General features: G+C 34.1%; 1 protein-coding gene across 14 annotated transcripts in view; it reads right to left on the bottom strand.

Annotated features, from left to right (window-relative positions):
- Positions 1 to 17,216, bottom strand: part of FER (FER tyrosine kinase) — a 440,923-nt gene that overhangs the window by 207,787 nt on the left and 215,920 nt on the right. For 11 of the 14 annotated variants that reach the window (XR_014838490.1, XR_014838489.1, XR_014838491.1 and 8 more), the window contains one exon: positions 7,472 to 7,594. Coding sequence is in view for 10 of the 14 variants with exons in the window: in XM_021084605.2 (XP_020940264.1) it covers positions 7,472 to 7,594 (123 nt within the window). In the remaining 4 variants the exon portion in view is untranslated. Of the gene's footprint in view, positions 1 to 1,822; positions 6,206 to 7,471; positions 7,595 to 17,216 lie in introns of those variants that run through there. The other 3 variants (XM_085014207.1, XM_085014208.1, XR_014838492.1) reach the window with 2 other exon arrangements.

Here is a 17,216-nt window from a genome sequence, read left to right as displayed (position 1 = left end):
GCAAGTGTAGCAAAAAAAAAAAAAAAAAAAAAAAAAAAAAAGAAGAAGAAATGCAGTACATATATACAATGGAATACTACTCAGCTGTAAAAAGAATGAAATAATGCCATCTGTAGCAACATGGATGCAACTAGAGATTAACATACTAAGTAAAATAAGTCAGAAAGACAAATACCATATCACTTATATGTGAAATATAAAATATGGCACAAACGAACCTATCCACAAAACAGAAACAGATTCAGAGATGTAGAAAACAGACTTGCGGTCTGTTTGTCAAGGGGGAGGGGGAGGGAGTGGGATGGACTGGGAGTTTTGGTTTAGCAAATGCAAACTACTGTATATAGAAAGGATAAACAATAAGGTCCTACTGTACAGCACAGGAAACTCTATTCGCGATCCTGTGACAGACAATAATGGAAGTTACAGGGCCAGGGACTGATTTTGAGCCACAGCAGTGACAACACTGGATCCTTAGCCTGCTAAACCACCAGAGAGCTCCAAAAAGAATATTTTGTATTGTACATATGTATAGCTGGATTGCTTCACTGTATAGCAGAAATTAACACAGCATTATAAATCAACGTTAACTTAAAAAAAAAACCAATACAGGGTTCTAGGAAGTCTTTTAGGAGTTGTTCACTTCTGCAGAAGTATTCAGAAAAGGCAAGCAAAGGAGAAGAAAGAAAAGTAGTAGGAGGATTAGGTGGCCTCAGAATCCTCTTGAAAAATCGTGTAAGAGTTCTGAGGGCACACGTTTCAAGAGAGGTGGCACAACGTCTGTTTTTATTTCTACTGTATCACCAGCACCAAGTACCATGCAGGTCCTCACTAAATTTTTGCTAAAAGACAGCGAGAGGGCAGATAAGGAGAGAGAAAAGGTGATAGAGCAAAGGGGAAAAGAATATGTGAGTGTCTGTGTATACCTGGGTTACTATACCTTGAGTAGATTTCTTGAGTTGTCTCATAATTCTACCCTTTTTTTTTTTTTTTTTTGGAAGAAGGACTGGGTAACACACTTTAGCTGACCTAGAATAATCTGCAACTTTTAAAACCACCATTTATCTCTTGATCCTCTGTGACCTTAAATTCTGCTGATTCTCTTGCTCCTCTGTGACCTTGATGCTATTAAAATTCTAAAGTGCCTAAAATCAAATTTTACTGACAGTATCCTGATGAGTAACTCTACTGTTCCCTCTGCTCTCATCCTAGGAGTTCCATATGGCTTAGAAATACCACTCATCTGCTTGATGTGTTGATGAAACTGCTAAGAATGACTGTCATGTCAAAAATTTCACTGTCATGACAAAAGTTAATTTACTACCTTGCATGTATTTCATGCCTAGAAGAATACTACGAATCGGGGGTCCAGATTTCTGCCAAAAATCAATTCAATTTCAAAACAGTTAGATTTCAACTTGATTTAGACTAAAAGCACCAAGACATTTTAAGGAAGCAGAGAATGCAGTAAGAAATAGCAAATTTGAGGAAGCATAAAGAGAGAGTAAGACTGTGAGAACATGTTATGTCATCATCTATGTGTAAATCTTGGTCAGAGATGCTATCAGTTTTAAAATTTTGTGTTAGTGACTCCTTCCCCAGAAATAATAAATGTGATGCTCAGTTACCTCTAAAATTGTTTCTGGCACTCTACGTAATTCCACATCACCACGACATTGCAGCAAGATTAAAAGCATTCCATGCATCAATTCATTCATTCAGCACATACTGAGAACTTACTAAGTGCTACAGAACACCTTGGCACATGCCCTCCTGGGCTTACTGCATAGTAGTAATAGTAATAAATGACAAAACAACCACAAATGTTCCAAGCATGTGTTAATTCATTTGAGGTAACAGAACCGATAAGGTAAAATTATCACATTGTATGGTTAAGAAAATGAGGCTTCAACAGGGCCACGCTAGAAAATGGATAATTACAAAAAATAGAAAATGTTGAGAAGGTAATTTAAAATGTGTAGTGGGGTATCAGATTTTGCCTAGAAGTCAGAGGCATTCCATTTCTTGACCACTCTAAACACGTCTGGCCAAATACAGGGTTAAAAATTACCATTCTTAAGTAGGTGAACTTTACCATTTTCTGTCTTAGAATCATTTCGGAATGATGACAGTGAACAAACAGCTCATAAAAGGAAGACCAAAAATATATAGTGTTCACACAGAACATCATTTTAGATATCTTTCTTTTGAACTCTGATGAGATTGCAAAAATCAATTTTGGAACATCGACTTCTCCAAAAAGCCATAAAATAGACATTTCTGCTTCACTGATTCTTGAACATTAGGATGCTTTAAGATGATTAAAGTTTAAAGAGGTCATTGCTTATAACTCAAATAATTACCAGTCTACTACTTGATAAATGTGATTTCTTCTCTTATTTTCAAAGGTAGAATACATATACTTTTATTTGAAGTTCTTCCTATGTTCTCCACGTCTAAGCTACAGACATAAGGAAATTAAGAAAACAAAGATTCAGGAGGATAGCTCTTTTTTTCCATCTAAATTAGTGGTGCTCAAGCTTTAGGCAGCATCAGAATCACCTAAAGGACTTGTTAAAACAGAGAGCTGAGCTCCACTTTGAGAAGTTCTGATTCTGTAGGTCTGGGGTCTACAGATTTCGAAGTCCAGAAAATCTGCATTTCTAACAAGGTCCCATGCGTTGACTTAACATATAAATGTGAAATACATCTTAATACACCAATGTAAAATGCATCTTAGTATATAAATGTGAAATACATCTTAATATATAAACGTAAAATACATCTTAATACATAAATGTAAAATCTGTAACTTAAACTTTCCAAATTCTTAATTTTCTAGTTATTCTTCCACTTTCCCATTTTAATAACTTTGACTTCCATATATTTCTCCACTATTTTCTTAGTTTATTAAATGAGAGAGCTCACCATCAAAATATACCTAATTTCTTTTCTATTTTCAGAATGAATTCAGTACAACTCATTAATTCAATCTATAACCTACACAATGATCTAGTGTCTCCCGTTTCTGTCCCAGATTGTAAGCATATCTGTTTAATACATCTAGGTCAAACGTATATTTCTATAACAGGAACCTAATGGATATTAAGGAAGTTTGTGCTATTATGAAAATGATGACCTGGTATCCATACACTTGATTTTTTTAAAGTTTCCAAAGCCAATGGATAGTATGTTTTTCCAAGAATATGGATATTACACTTCCAAGCCAGTTAGCCATAATTTATTGCATACGATACAACAATATACGACATTTTTTCAAGTTCATGAGCTTTCACTATCATGCCTTTAAAACAACACCATGAAATAGGTACAGAAAAAGAAACTGGGCCTCAAAGAGATCAAGTACATTGTCTACAGTCTTGAAAGAAAAACAATCCAGGTGTCAAGCTGAATCAGCCTCTGAACAGCCTTTCCTGCCTACTCAGCTCTAGGAAAAACCTTTTTAAAGGGAAGAACATAGCTTTACTTGTTTCTAATTTCAAACTAGAATTTCTAAGAGGTTAATAAAGGAAATACATCTTGCCATCAATTAAATCAGTGATTTGGGCCTCTCTGAAATGTCTAAGAGAATTCTGAGTCACAAGAGCCACTGGAGCTGGAAATAATTTGCACCCTCTTAACCACTTGGTAATTTACTCCATTATCTACAAAGAAGGATGTAGATAATGATACATCTGAAAGGATGACACACAGAAAAATTCATTGAATCGTTGAACAGTAATTGTCTCCTCAATTATTGGTAGTTATACAATATTTCCAAATTAGTAACCTCTGTAATTTTCCCAATCTGGATCTTTTCTAGTTTCATTGCCTATTTCTTAGAGGTGGCTACAGAATTATAGTCTAAGGTATCTAAGTGCTACTATAGGCATTGAACAAGGACCAAACTATCACGTCTGTTTTATTAATTTTAACATTCTTATTAATGACTATATTTTTTGGACTTCTTGTACACAACTGCATCTAGGAGTTCATATTATCCTATATTCTTTAAAATATTCCTTCAACTCATATTTTTTTGTACCTTTTGAATTGCACCACTAAACCAGGCTTAAGGAAGATAAAAGTGAATTAATATAGTTCGTGATTTCACAGACCCATAACTCAAAATATATAAAAATAACTTTAATATGATCATGGTATGCACAGAATTCTATGGACACATAGGGAAAGGAGAACTTAATTTAAACTGGTATGGGGTTAAAAAAGGCTTTGAGGTTTTATATTCTTATATATGCAGAAATATAGATCAGGAGAACAAGATAGAAAGCCCAGAATTAAAACCCCCACATCTATGGTCAACTAATCTATGACAAAGGAGTCAAGAATATGAATACACAATGGAGAAAAGACAGTCCCTTCAATAAGCAGTGCTGGGAAAACTGGGCAGCTACATGTAAAAGAATGAAAACAGAATACTTCCTAATACCATACACAGAAATAAATTCAAAATGGATTAAAGACCTAAATATAAGACCAGATACTATAAAACTATATATAAAACATCACATGCTATCACTTTTATGTGGAATCTAAATAAAGGGTACAATGAACTTATCTGTAGGACAGAAACAGATTCACAGATTTTGAAAAACTTATGGTTACCAAAGGAGACATGTTGAGGGGGGAAGGATGGGCTGAGGATTTGGAATGGAAATGTTCCAAAATTAGGCTGTGATGATGGCTGTACAACGATAAATGTAATACAATTCATGGAACTAGAAAAATTAAACTCTAAGAGAAAAAAAGAGACAGAGAAGAGAAGAACATAAGGGGGTGCAGTGTCATTTTACACGTTAGAAAAGGCCTCTCCAATGAAGCCATATTTGAACAGTATCTGAGCTAAGTAAAAACAGGCTCTGTGCATCCCAAACTGTTTGTTAATATAAGGATGATGATAAAGAATGATCAATAATAGCATGTCTTTCATCTCTCATAGCTTTACATAGGCTTTGGGAGGTAGCGTAGGAGAAAACAGCCAGTGAGGGTGACAGATGAGTGGGTCAGACACCAGATAGCTTTATTATCATGAGAAAGTTAAACAGTATCTTTAACTTGGATTGTCTAGTTTTTATACCTCTGGAGATAAGAAGGAAACTACTTTGGCCCCTGTGTCATCTGGTTAAGCATATGATGTTATACTCTCATAGGTGAGAGAGAAATAAATGGAAAGAGAGGTTACTATAAAGAAATTATATTGAGACCAAAATAGCTTTCTTTATGTAGGCCAAAATGAAGTCTGGCAAGATGGAAATTAGATGTTTTAGAGCACATTATATGGTCAAAGACATTAACTTTCTTACACAAATTAAATCAAGAAATAGATTCCAGAGTACAAGTAACTTTCTAAAAGAAGATACATAACAGATACTATTATAACAAAATCCATATCAATTTGTTCTCCACTCATAATTGAAAGTTATCTACTTTTACAACCTCTACTTTGTGATTTTCTTTTACAATGACACGATTTTTTAAATCAAGTGCATAACAATATTTACTACAGAGATAATGATTTGTATATTTCAAATATCAGTACTTGGATCAGTTTAACAGTCAGCTAGATAAACTTCAAATTTCCACCTCAAAAAACAATCATAGGTAGCCCCCCTTAATCTCCTATAGCTTTCAGCTGAGATATTTTCATAGCCAGTTCTATAATATAATGGGATAATCAGCTCCATAGCCAGTGTTGGGGGTTTGGGAGAAAGAGAATAATGGGCCATGTTACAGTCCAGAGACTCTACTCCATTTATGTAGGCTCATTTCATGGAAAAATTTTTATTATGAACAATATAGCTTTACTGGCAATTATATATTCTGACTGAAGACCAGATGAGCATTTTTACATGCCTCTTTTATGGCTTTAATCTCTCAATGTAGACCTGGCTAAACAAGTAGACAATGCAAATATTTGGTTGGCTTGTGAAATGAGATATCAATATCTCTGAAAACCTAGCTGTGTTATCTCATTAATTCATGGCAAAAAGTATCTTCACAGTGGTTAATTTTATTTCACATTGGGATACAGTGGAATGGAGTTCATGCTTTCATATTTACATTTAAGTATACAAAACTCCTGCCACTTCCTAGTGCTGGAGGGAGAGCAGGGCTGAAGAGGAGATGGCAAAGATGACCCCTAGGTTTATGGTGTGAGCAGTTGAGTATTTGGTGGTACCATTTACTGAAAAGGAAGAAAAACTTTGTAGTTAAATGTGATAAATGCAGTTTAAGATGAAAAGTAGAAAAATTCAGATTTGGGAAAGATATATATCTGAGCTGGAAATATAACATTTAAACTCACTGATGTATTAACAGTAAATGAACCCATGAGAATAAATTTTTATAGTTTTCTTCAACTAAAATGAAAAGAGTGAATGGAAAAATAATAACAAAGAGTAAGCCAATCTCACAATTCTAGAAAATTATACACAAAGGCCAATTCCTTATCCACCAAATTAGTGTTTAGCAATTTAGCAACTGACTGTTAAAATTTTCTGTTAGAGGGAATTAAAGCTCAACCCCACAATAAGGACTGGGTAATATAAGTATAAATGTACACAATATATTCCAGACTAACAAAGGGAAATAAAACAATTGTTTTTCAAATTTCCTCAGATGAATTTGGATTATATACTAGCATTCTTGGGAATAAGACTTGCTTCATGTTAAAAAGCATTCCTAAATATGTAAAACTCAAATCAATAAATATTCACCTACCAGGTTTTATGACTTTCCTATTTCTACACTGTTCTTCATATTAGATGGTCCCCAAAAGAAAGGGACCCTTGCTGACCCCTAACTCAATTCCTGGAACATTAAAAGTGCTTAGAAGCTAAACTGGCTCCATTATTCCTTTCACTCCAAGCCCTACAGGTTAGAAACATAAATCTTCCTCAGACCTATTCCCTTCCTCACAAATCTTAAAGCATCTGAAAGCAATCTGTTCTGTGACAGGTCTTAGAAGTAAAGGTGACCTAGAACAATCCCTCACTCATCTACCTGGCTCTACACAGTGACATTAGGATTTACTGCCTTTGAGAAGAGTAGTGTAGTTTTTAAAAATTTCAGTGTCTTATAGTATATTATAAACTTAACATTCAAAATTAAAATTCTAACTTACTCATGACTGCTAAACATTTGCTTTGGCTTCTACATCTCCGAATCTTTTACAAAAGAACCCTTCCAAGTCTGAACCTTATACTGTGAAGGAAAGCCTCAAGTCTTTGAGGAAAAACAGCAAAAGAAAAAACAAAACAAAACAAAACCCCCAAACAATTAGGCCATTTGTAACCGAGCAAACACTGATTAAAAAAGCAACCCATCTTAACAGAAGCAAGGAAATTTCATGTGTCAACTGTACTGCTACTTATGATAGTCACAAAGCATTTACTGTGAGAAACAACTCAAGAATCCATCTTCAAAAAATACAGGGTATATATGCACCTACCTTAGGAATAGGATTCAGCAGCACTACACCAGATTTCTTAGTGATGACCTGTTTTGTTGTATAGTGATGGTCTATAAGTTGAGGGATGTTTGAAAACCCAGTGCCTTCAAATCGATACAAATTCTGGAGAAAGAACAATAAAGTAGAATAAATATGAAGACAGTGCTTCAGCAACACTACATTCATTAATAAATTAAGCTCCATTTAAGGAAAATTATCTTGCATAACATGAAGATACTTAACACTACTGAACTATACACTTAAAATGATTAAGATGGAAAAATAAAAATAAATAAAAATATTCCAACATGCTAAAAAATTTACCTTTTGTGTCAAGAAGTTAATTTTCATAATGACTAAATGTAACTCAAACTGTAAAAGAAAAACTTACAGACCTCAAATGCATTTTGCTAAAATGATAACCAAAGAAAATAAAGCACAGGATACATTTAAGTTGGGGTACAAAAAAAATGTGCACAGGAGTTCCCATTGTGACTCAGTGGTAACAAACCCATCTAGTATCCATGAGGATGCGGATTTGATCCCAGGCACCGCTCAGTGGATTAGGACCTGGCATTGCCATGAGCTGTGGCGAAGGTAACAGACATGGCTCAGATCCTGAGTTGCTGTGGGGTAGGCCAGCAGTTGCAGCTCTGATTGAACCCCTAGCCTGGGAACTTCCATATGCTGCAATGTGGCCCTAAAAATCAAAAAAAAAAAAAAAAAGGGAAGGAAGGGAGGGAGGAAAGAAGGAGGAAGAGAAGAAAGAAAGAAGAATGTATGTATATGTTTGTATATATGTTCCATTTGATAAAATTTTCAAGATCAAAAATAATGTCAAAAGTTTGAGGAAGTATATCCAATATAATAACAAGTATTTTAAGAATAACCAATGATCAGTTATTTCCCTTTTTCAATATAGTATTAATTGTTTTTTCTCTACCAGGGTTATTCATGTATTATTCGTTCACCAAACCACTTAATCATTTACATATCCTTGATAAAGAAATAAAATGTAGCACAGACAAAACTGCACATACAGCATAGACAAATCTTAGCACTTTTTTACCCTAATGCAAAATGCTTTGAGTGGAAATATATTCTATAGCTAAGTGTTAAAGTAAGCTAATGCATATTTATTCCTCACTTGACAAAACAGAAATACTTGATTTCATAACACCAGGCTAGCAACATTTTCCCAAACTCTATCAAGACCACTGTTTTCTGCCTTCATATTTCAAACAGGCATGCAGGTTGGTTACCATATAGATGTACTGATGGCAATAAATTCAGCAAAGAAAAATATCCTATTGTGTGTATTTTTCAATGCACAGAGAATTACAATAGAGTGTAATACAATAAAGGCTTCTGATTGTTCACAAAGAGCTCACCTATAAATATACAGGTGATGTGTACAAATACAGGTATGAATGTGCTCAAGAAAACAATGCAAAGAAATAAGAAATTTCAAAACTCTAAATCTGGGTATTATTTACTTTACTGGAGCATTACATTCTGAGTCAAAAGAATAAAAAACTCACAGCTCCTTTTCCATAGCATAAAATTAGATTCAATTTAACAGAATTTAATTTAATTTATATACAACTTTTTTTTTTTTTTTTTTTTTTTTTTGCTATATCAGCAGCATGTGGAAGTTCCCAGGCCAGGGATTGAACCCATGCCACAGCTGGATCCTCAATCCACTGCCCCACAAAGGAACTCCCATACACAACTTTTTAAGTGAGTATTTCTGTTTTCTCAAGTGAGGAACAAACACGCATTAGCTTACTTTAACACTTAGCTATAGAGTATATTTCAACTCAAGGCAGTTTGCTTAGGGCCAATTCAAGGAAGTTGTTAATAAGCTGATTGAAGAATTTTGCTAACTAGATATGCTATATTAGCAAAGATGCTTAAGAATATTTTACACTGAGGATGATAGTATATTACTAGATGTGCAATGCACTAAGCAAGTTTCCTCAACATCTCAGTTTATTCACTGAAATAGAAATAATATTTAGCCCTCCTCACAGAGTAAGTGTGGGACTTGACTAAGTATTAACATGCAAACCACTGCTTAGTACACACTCAATTATTAAATCATCACACAAACAAAAAACCTTGGATTACAAAAATAATTCCAAATCTGGATATATGTAAGAAACATTTTCAAAAAATATCTAAAAGTGTAAATTACATTTTCTCAAGGACTAATGATTACCTGTAAACAATCAAATATCCCAGAAGACATTCTTAAAGGAAATTTAAATGTAAAAGACGGATTTCCTGTCGTGGCTCAGCAGAAACGAATCTGACTAGCATCCATGAGGACACAGGTTCGATCCCTGGCCTTGCTCAGTGGGTTAAGGATTTGGTATTGCTGTGAACTGTGCTGTAGGTCACAGATACGGCTCGGACCCCAAGTTGCTGTGGCTATATAGCTGTGGCTGGCAGCTACAGCTCCAATTCGACCCCTAGCTTGGGAACCTCCATATGCTGTGAGCATGGCCCTAAAAAGACCAAAAAAAAAAAAAAAAAAAAAAAAAAAAAGGAGAAAGAAAAATGTAAAAGACTATAGATTTGTAACATGTAATAATAAAAATATCAATATTTCCACCAAATATATGGTATTTTACTAAAAGTTGCCAAGAGTAGGTCTTCAGCATTCTTAACGCCACCAAAAAAAAAAAAAAAAAATTTGCTATGTAAGGTGGTGGATATATTATTTTGACCTTGGAAATCATTCTACAATGTAGATCAAATCATCATGCTGTATACTTTAAACTATATGCAATTATATTTAACTATTCCTCAAAAAGGCCACATATATGCATATATTATTTATATATATGTTTATGTTCACATATATATTTGTACATACTGTTTCTCCCTTTGTTTTCCTTCAGTCTAAACTTAACATAAAGGCAGGAGGTCTTGTTACAACAGATCACTCCATTCCTTTGCTCAAAATTCTTCCCTCTCTCAGAATAAAAGCCGAAGTCTTTAGCATGGTCTGCAAGGCTCTCTAATCTGTCCTCCGTCATCTCTCTCACCTCACCTCTTACCAATGCCCCATCACCTGCACTCCCCTCTAGCCACACTCATTTCCTTCTTGTATATACACACTTCACATATTCCCTCCTCAGGGCTTACATTTGCTGTTTGAAATAGTGCCCGGATGGCCCTTTGGATAAAAGCTCCCGTACTTCCCTCCAGTCTTGTACACAGGTACACACAATATTAGCATTTAGAGTTAGCATTTACCATGTCATAAAATAAATACATACATTTAAAATTTTTCAGAGAATTGTAATGAAAAGGGACTACTACCAGAGAAATTTATCACAACTTCATATTTTTAAATTAAAATTGAGTTATATCTTTTCACTGAGGTCTACTTTGGACATTCTACATCCATTTTCTCACCCCAATTTTTTTTTTTTTTTTTTAGGGCCATGGGTGCAGCATATGGAAGTTCCCAGGCTAGGAGTCGAATCAGAGCCACAGCTGCCAGCCTACACTTCAGCCACAGCAATGTGGGATCCAAGCTGTGTCTGCAAACTATACCACAACTCAAGGCAATGCTGGATACTTAACCCACTGAGCAAGGCCAGAGATTAAACCTGCATCCTCATGGATGCTAGTCAGGTTCGTTACCACAATGGGAACTCTTTGCCTAAATTTCTTACCTCTTTGTCCCTACTGACTTTTTCTCCTTAGAAATTATCACTGTCTAATATCACATATGTTTTACTTATTTATCTTGTTTATTGTCTATCTCCTCCTCTAGAATATAGGCTCCTGAGGTGACAAATTTTTACATTTGTTTTGTTCATCAGAGTACCCCTATGGTCAAGGACAGTACCTGGCATATACTGCCTAGATAAATAAACTTGTGTGAAAGAAGGAAATGCAATGCATATAAAATGACTATAAAATTAAAGGGACAAGTAAGACAACTTAACATAATGAGTAATGGAAAATTTACACACACACTGACATAGACTCAAGATACCCCAGTACAATGTTTCATAAAAAGTAAATAATGAGGAGTTCCCATAATGGCTCAGTGGTTAATGAATCCAACTAGGAAACATGAGGTTGCAGGTTCGATCCCTGGCCTCACTCAATGGGTTAAGGATCCAGCATTGCCATGAGCTATGGTGTAGGTCGCAGATGCAGCTCGGATCCTGAGTTGCTATGGCTCTGGCATGGGCCGGTGGCTACAGCTCCGATTAGATCCCTAGCCTGGAAACCTCCACATGCTGTAGGTGGCCCTAGAAAAGACAGAAAGACAAAAAAAAAAAAAATTAAAAAATTAAAAAATTTAAAAAAGTAAATAATGAGATGAAGTTCACACAGAATGAAATTTCAATCAGCCACTAGTGTCAAAATGCTTTATATAAATTTCTAACATGCCTCTTATAACTAGAGAAATAGTGAATAAAATAATGGTAGTTTTCAGTTTGCATTTCTTAAGAATATACCTAGTTTTTAATCTAAAGGAAGTTTTCTGTGATTATGATGGACTAAATACAGTTATATAAGCAACAGTAATTCCTTCAGGGGCTAAAATAAGACACAGATTCATAGCAATTTTTTTTTTTTTTGGTCTTTCTGCCTTTTCTAGTGCTGCACCTGCACCATGTGAAGGTTCCCAAGCTAGGGGTCTAATCAGAGCTGTAGCTGCTAGCCTACACCAGAGCCATAGCAACTCAGGATCTGAGCTGCATCTGAAACCTACACCACAGCTCACAGCAACACCGTATCCTTAACCCACTGAGCGAGGCCAGGGATCGAAGCCACAACCTCATGGTTCCTAGTCAGATTCATTAACCACTGAGCCATGACAGGAACTCCCACAGCAATTAGTTTTTTAAAGCAATCCCTCTGACTCAGTGAAGTTCTGAGTGCTAATAGTGCAAAAAGAATTATTTCACTTTCATAAAGATGGAGATAAAGTAATGAATCTAAAAATGATGCAAAAAATGTTTGTTTATAAAGTTCATCCAAGCAACTAAGGTCAAGAATAGTACATTCACAGAAGACCCATGCACTGCTGCTGGGACTGTAAACTGGTTCAGTCAATATGGAAAAAAGAATGGTGTTTTCTCAAAAAATTAAAAATATAACTATCATGGGATCCAGCAATTCTACTTTCTTGGTATTTTTCTGAAGAAAATAAAAACACTAATTAGAAAAGATATATGCATATATGATCCCTATATTTATCACAGTATTGTTTAAAATAGCAAGATATGGAAGCAACCTAAATGTCCAATAATAGATGAATGGATAAAGAAGATAGACATACACACATACACACACAATGGACTCACCCATAAAAAAGAATGAAACCCTTCCATGTGCAATAACAATAAGTGAAACAAGTCAATAATAAGTGAAACAAGTCAGAGGAAAAACATACTATTTGCATCTAAAAAAAATCCAGATTAACTTTTAAATAAGAAATTTCTCTTATGTGAATTCCAAAAGAAGTAATTAAAAAAAACAGTAGAAAAGAATTAGTTTTTACAAATTCTTATAAAGATCATTTTGTTGACTATCATTTGTATTACATTTTAAAAACTATTTAATATGTCATTTAAAAATAATTAGTGTAAATAAAAAATGTGGTATGACTAAATTTTTGTAAAATAAGAATTGTAGAGATATGTATAATTAGAATATATTTTTAAAAATCTCAAGGAATATACAATGAGTCCATAAGGGGGTGTTATTGTAGAGCATGTGTTTCATGACACATATTTCTGAATTTTAATGCTGAGTATGAATTACTTTTGTTTTAAAAACATTTACTGTATCTAGAATTTGTTCCTGACTTATCAGTGCACTACTTAAGAATCAATCATGCATATAGATGTCAAACACATAAAAAGGAGAATCAGATTTTATTGCTATAGACATTATGCTGCTACAGGGGTATTATTATGCAAGGAAGTCAGACAGAACAGAATAAACACAAAAAAGAGAAGGAGAATCAATGAATGTGTAATTTGAAATAATATGCCTGAGTAGATCTCCTGAAAAATAACTGAGAAAGAATCTATCATGCTTAAGGAAAAAGAAAACAGGAGTTTCCCTTGTGGCATAGTGTAAACGAATCTGACTAGGAACCAGGAGGTTGTGGGTTCGGATCCCTGGCCTCACTCAATGGGTTAAGGATCTGGCGTTGCCATGAGCTGTGGTGTAGGTTGCAGATGTGGCTTGGATCCTGCACTGGTGTGGCGAAGGCTGGCATCTGTAGCTCTGTTTTGACCCAGAGCCTGGGAACCTCCATATACCACAGGCGTGGCCCTAAAAATCAAAAAAAAAAAAAAAAAAAAAAAAGAAAAGAAAAGAAAAGAAATGAAAAAAGAAACAAAAAGAAGGAAAAGCATTTCTGAAGGAAGCCTAGATGAATAAGGTGAATAAAAACAAAGGTTAAATTTTTAGGTAACACCTAAAAATAAAAGTATAAAACATAAATTTCAGCTTTCTCAGATGAAAATGGCACAGTGAATAGTTACAAAACTAATTAAATAAGGACACAGGAAGGATTGCTGGGGAATCTGAGAAATAATATTAATAAGATTTTGGCATGGCTTTTCCTAGTTAACTTTTATTCATTCTTCAGATATTGTCTCAAACTCAGCCTCCTCAAGTTTCCCAGCTAAAATCTTTCATTGTATTGTGTGTTTTTTCAGCACTGACTGTAGTTTATAATTATATATGTCATGTGTGATTTACCAAAGATTGTGAGCCTCCCTCTAGACTGAAGCACCACCATTATATCTCTGGGCCTTAAAAAGTACTCAATTAGTATTTCCTGGAAACAAATAAATAAGGATTTGGAATGGGTTTGTTTTATTGTTAAGAAGGAAGTCTCCTAAGTTCCTAATTGTGTGTCAGTGGCACAGAAAATGAAATCTTACAATGGCTTCGTTTTGACTTCAAGCCACTTATTGAATCCTTGAATCCCTGAATGGCTGGAGTAGAACAGTTAAAATAATCTTAAGTGTGCAAGGATCAGGCCACAAACTTGGAATTAACTGCCATCCAAACAAGTTTTGGATCTCTACTCACTTTCACTTTGTTTTCCTTAAAAAGCACATTTAAAAGAGATTGTGGCCACAAAAAAAAAAAGTCAACCCATCTGGTACATTCAGAGACTATATTCAGTTCAAAGTGAAACTTACATGCATGATAAAACATCCAATAAGTATTTGGTGAAGGAACTGATGAACTAATACACCAAGAGGTCCAACCTCGCATAGCAATTACTCACAACTCGACTTTTGCGTTATATTTGTTCTATTGACCCATTTCCCTGGGCCTTATAGAATACTTGCTCAATTACCATTTCCTGAATGAACAAATGAAGAAATTTAAAAATGATGATGTGCCATTATATAGAGGATTTTCCACTGCATCTTTAATATTTCTCTGTTCATGCATTCTACTAATGTCTCACTAATGTCTCTACTAAGCTCACTGAGCAGTAGGCCATACATTTTCAGTTTCACCTCCCTACATTGCATAACATGATACTTTGTCAAAATGTGTTTTTATCAAAGATGTCAGATAAATTAGACAAATATGAATTGGTACTTTCCTATTAATAATAGCATAAAAAGTTCTTCCTGGAATACTTTTGTTTTATCATATGTACTTCTATTTATCATATACAAAAGCAAGGATTTGATTATATACTAACTTATCAAATGGAATAATGCTATTTGAATCTCTATGAAAATCCATGGACATTTATGACACAAAATAACAGGTTTAGGTACAAACTCTATGACCTTATATCAAACACCATAAACAGGTCAGTAACTATGGAAGTGGTCAGTAAATAACACGAGAAGTGCACCAAGATTCGGAGGCTTAGATATGCTCAATATATCTGGCTTTATGAAATTAATATAATTAGGATCCAATGAAAAGCATAGCTCTTCTTGCTTGAACTAGCTAAAACAACAGATACTCTCTGCTAGAGCAGTAAAAAGTGTAAAAATTGAAAGTATCTGCATCCATCTTGATCAGTCATAAAGTTCACAGCATGGCAGTTTCACACCATGTTAAAAAATAACGATGATATGCATACAAAAATAAAGCTTCAAAATAACTGCCAAACTAGACTGCAGTTGACAGAGATAGTGTTGCTAAAAATAACATTACTTGTGATCAATGAATACCTCAAACGTAAATATATGAATTCTAAAACAACTTTCATTACTATTTAAATGTCACAAATAAATATCAAGAGGAACCAAAATTTTTTGTTTAATGTTTCCAATTATATTGATATATCTTACAAAGTATGTTTTCTTGAATAAAGTCATCCAACAATGGTAAAAATGCCTAACTATCTGCATAGCACTTTACATGTTAAAAAGAATATATTCACCATTTGACTGTCCCAATCACTCTTATCAGCTATTACCCCATTTCTTCCTAAATGACAGAACCAGCAAAGTACAGATCTGGGACTGAAACCTAAGTCTCCACTGATCCACTGTTAGACATTTTTTCCATTCTCTAAAGTCCAATATTTCTTTATGTCTTCCTCTTTTAGGACACCTGTCCCCTTATTCATGCTCTTCTTTTATAATCTACTACTGGATTATAAATTCATTGATTGGAAATATAATCGGCAATCATTAATATCTAGTAATGAATTTCCCCATTTTTAGGTCTGCTTTCAGACAACAGGTATATGAGGAAGGTAATGGGATAATTTTAGACCATGTAAGATTCACGTACACAAAAAGAAAAAGAATTAAAAATTCAATAAACAGTCTATAAAACCTTAAAACTCTCATTTTTCAACTGATTGAAGAACTCATCACTATATAGTGAGGATGAACTAAATAAAATTAGGCAGTGGAAAACCTGGGGCATTTTACAGAAATAAAAGCACTCTCATCTTTAATACAGATCTGTGCACAACTTCAATGACAGAGGAAGCCAAATAAAACCTTTAAATGTGAACTTGTAACCATGTCTTATTTTTAAAATACATTAAACTGTTCCCTTTAGTCACTTAAAATAAAATGCCAATGTTAAAGACAAGTGATAATTTGCAAGTGGACCCTTTTCTTTTGGTTTCAAAGAATCCTAGTTTAAATTCCTATAACCATAGGAATTTAACCATAGGTTAAATTTAACCATAGGTTACATTTTAAATCTTAAGAATAGGAAATGAGGGAAACATTTCAGTCTTATTTAATGTACGACGTATTTCAAAATAGTAACTTTAAGAGCTTAGAAAATAGAAAGAGCCATTCATATAAGTTGTAGTTAGCTTATACTTTACCTATGATCTTTCCTTCTACAGTTCTCATACCACTTTACAAATACAGCCAACATGGTCACAGGTTATAAAAAAAGAATTTGTCTACATCCATAACTCAAAGACATATACAAATTATAAAGAGTTTGTCAAGGAAATAAAGAATGAATACTATTAGAAACAGAAGGTTGGATATATGAGAGCAGGCAAATATAATTATCAAATTGAGGTCTGAATATTATGCAAAATTAATAATACTGTGAACGCTATAATACACACTTTAATGGATTTATATTAACTCATCTGAATGGCATCTATTTTAATTTAAATACAATTCCTAGATGTGATTATAGTAAATACCACTTTTAAATGGTGCTTTTATGGTATATGAATTTCACCTCAGAATTCTGTCTATAAATTACATAGCTAACATAATATGTAATGTAT

Source organism: Sus scrofa, chromosome 2 (genome assembly GCF_054392235.1).
Source record: "Sus scrofa isolate SSC_HxYL_T2T_F1_AM1 chromosome 2, Sscrofa_HxYL_maternal_Yorkshire_Landrace_v2.0, whole genome shotgun sequence".
In the NCBI taxonomy this organism is placed as follows: domain Eukaryota; kingdom Metazoa; phylum Chordata; class Mammalia; order Artiodactyla; family Suidae; genus Sus; species Sus scrofa.
This window is presented reverse-complemented; position numbering and strand designations above follow the sequence as displayed.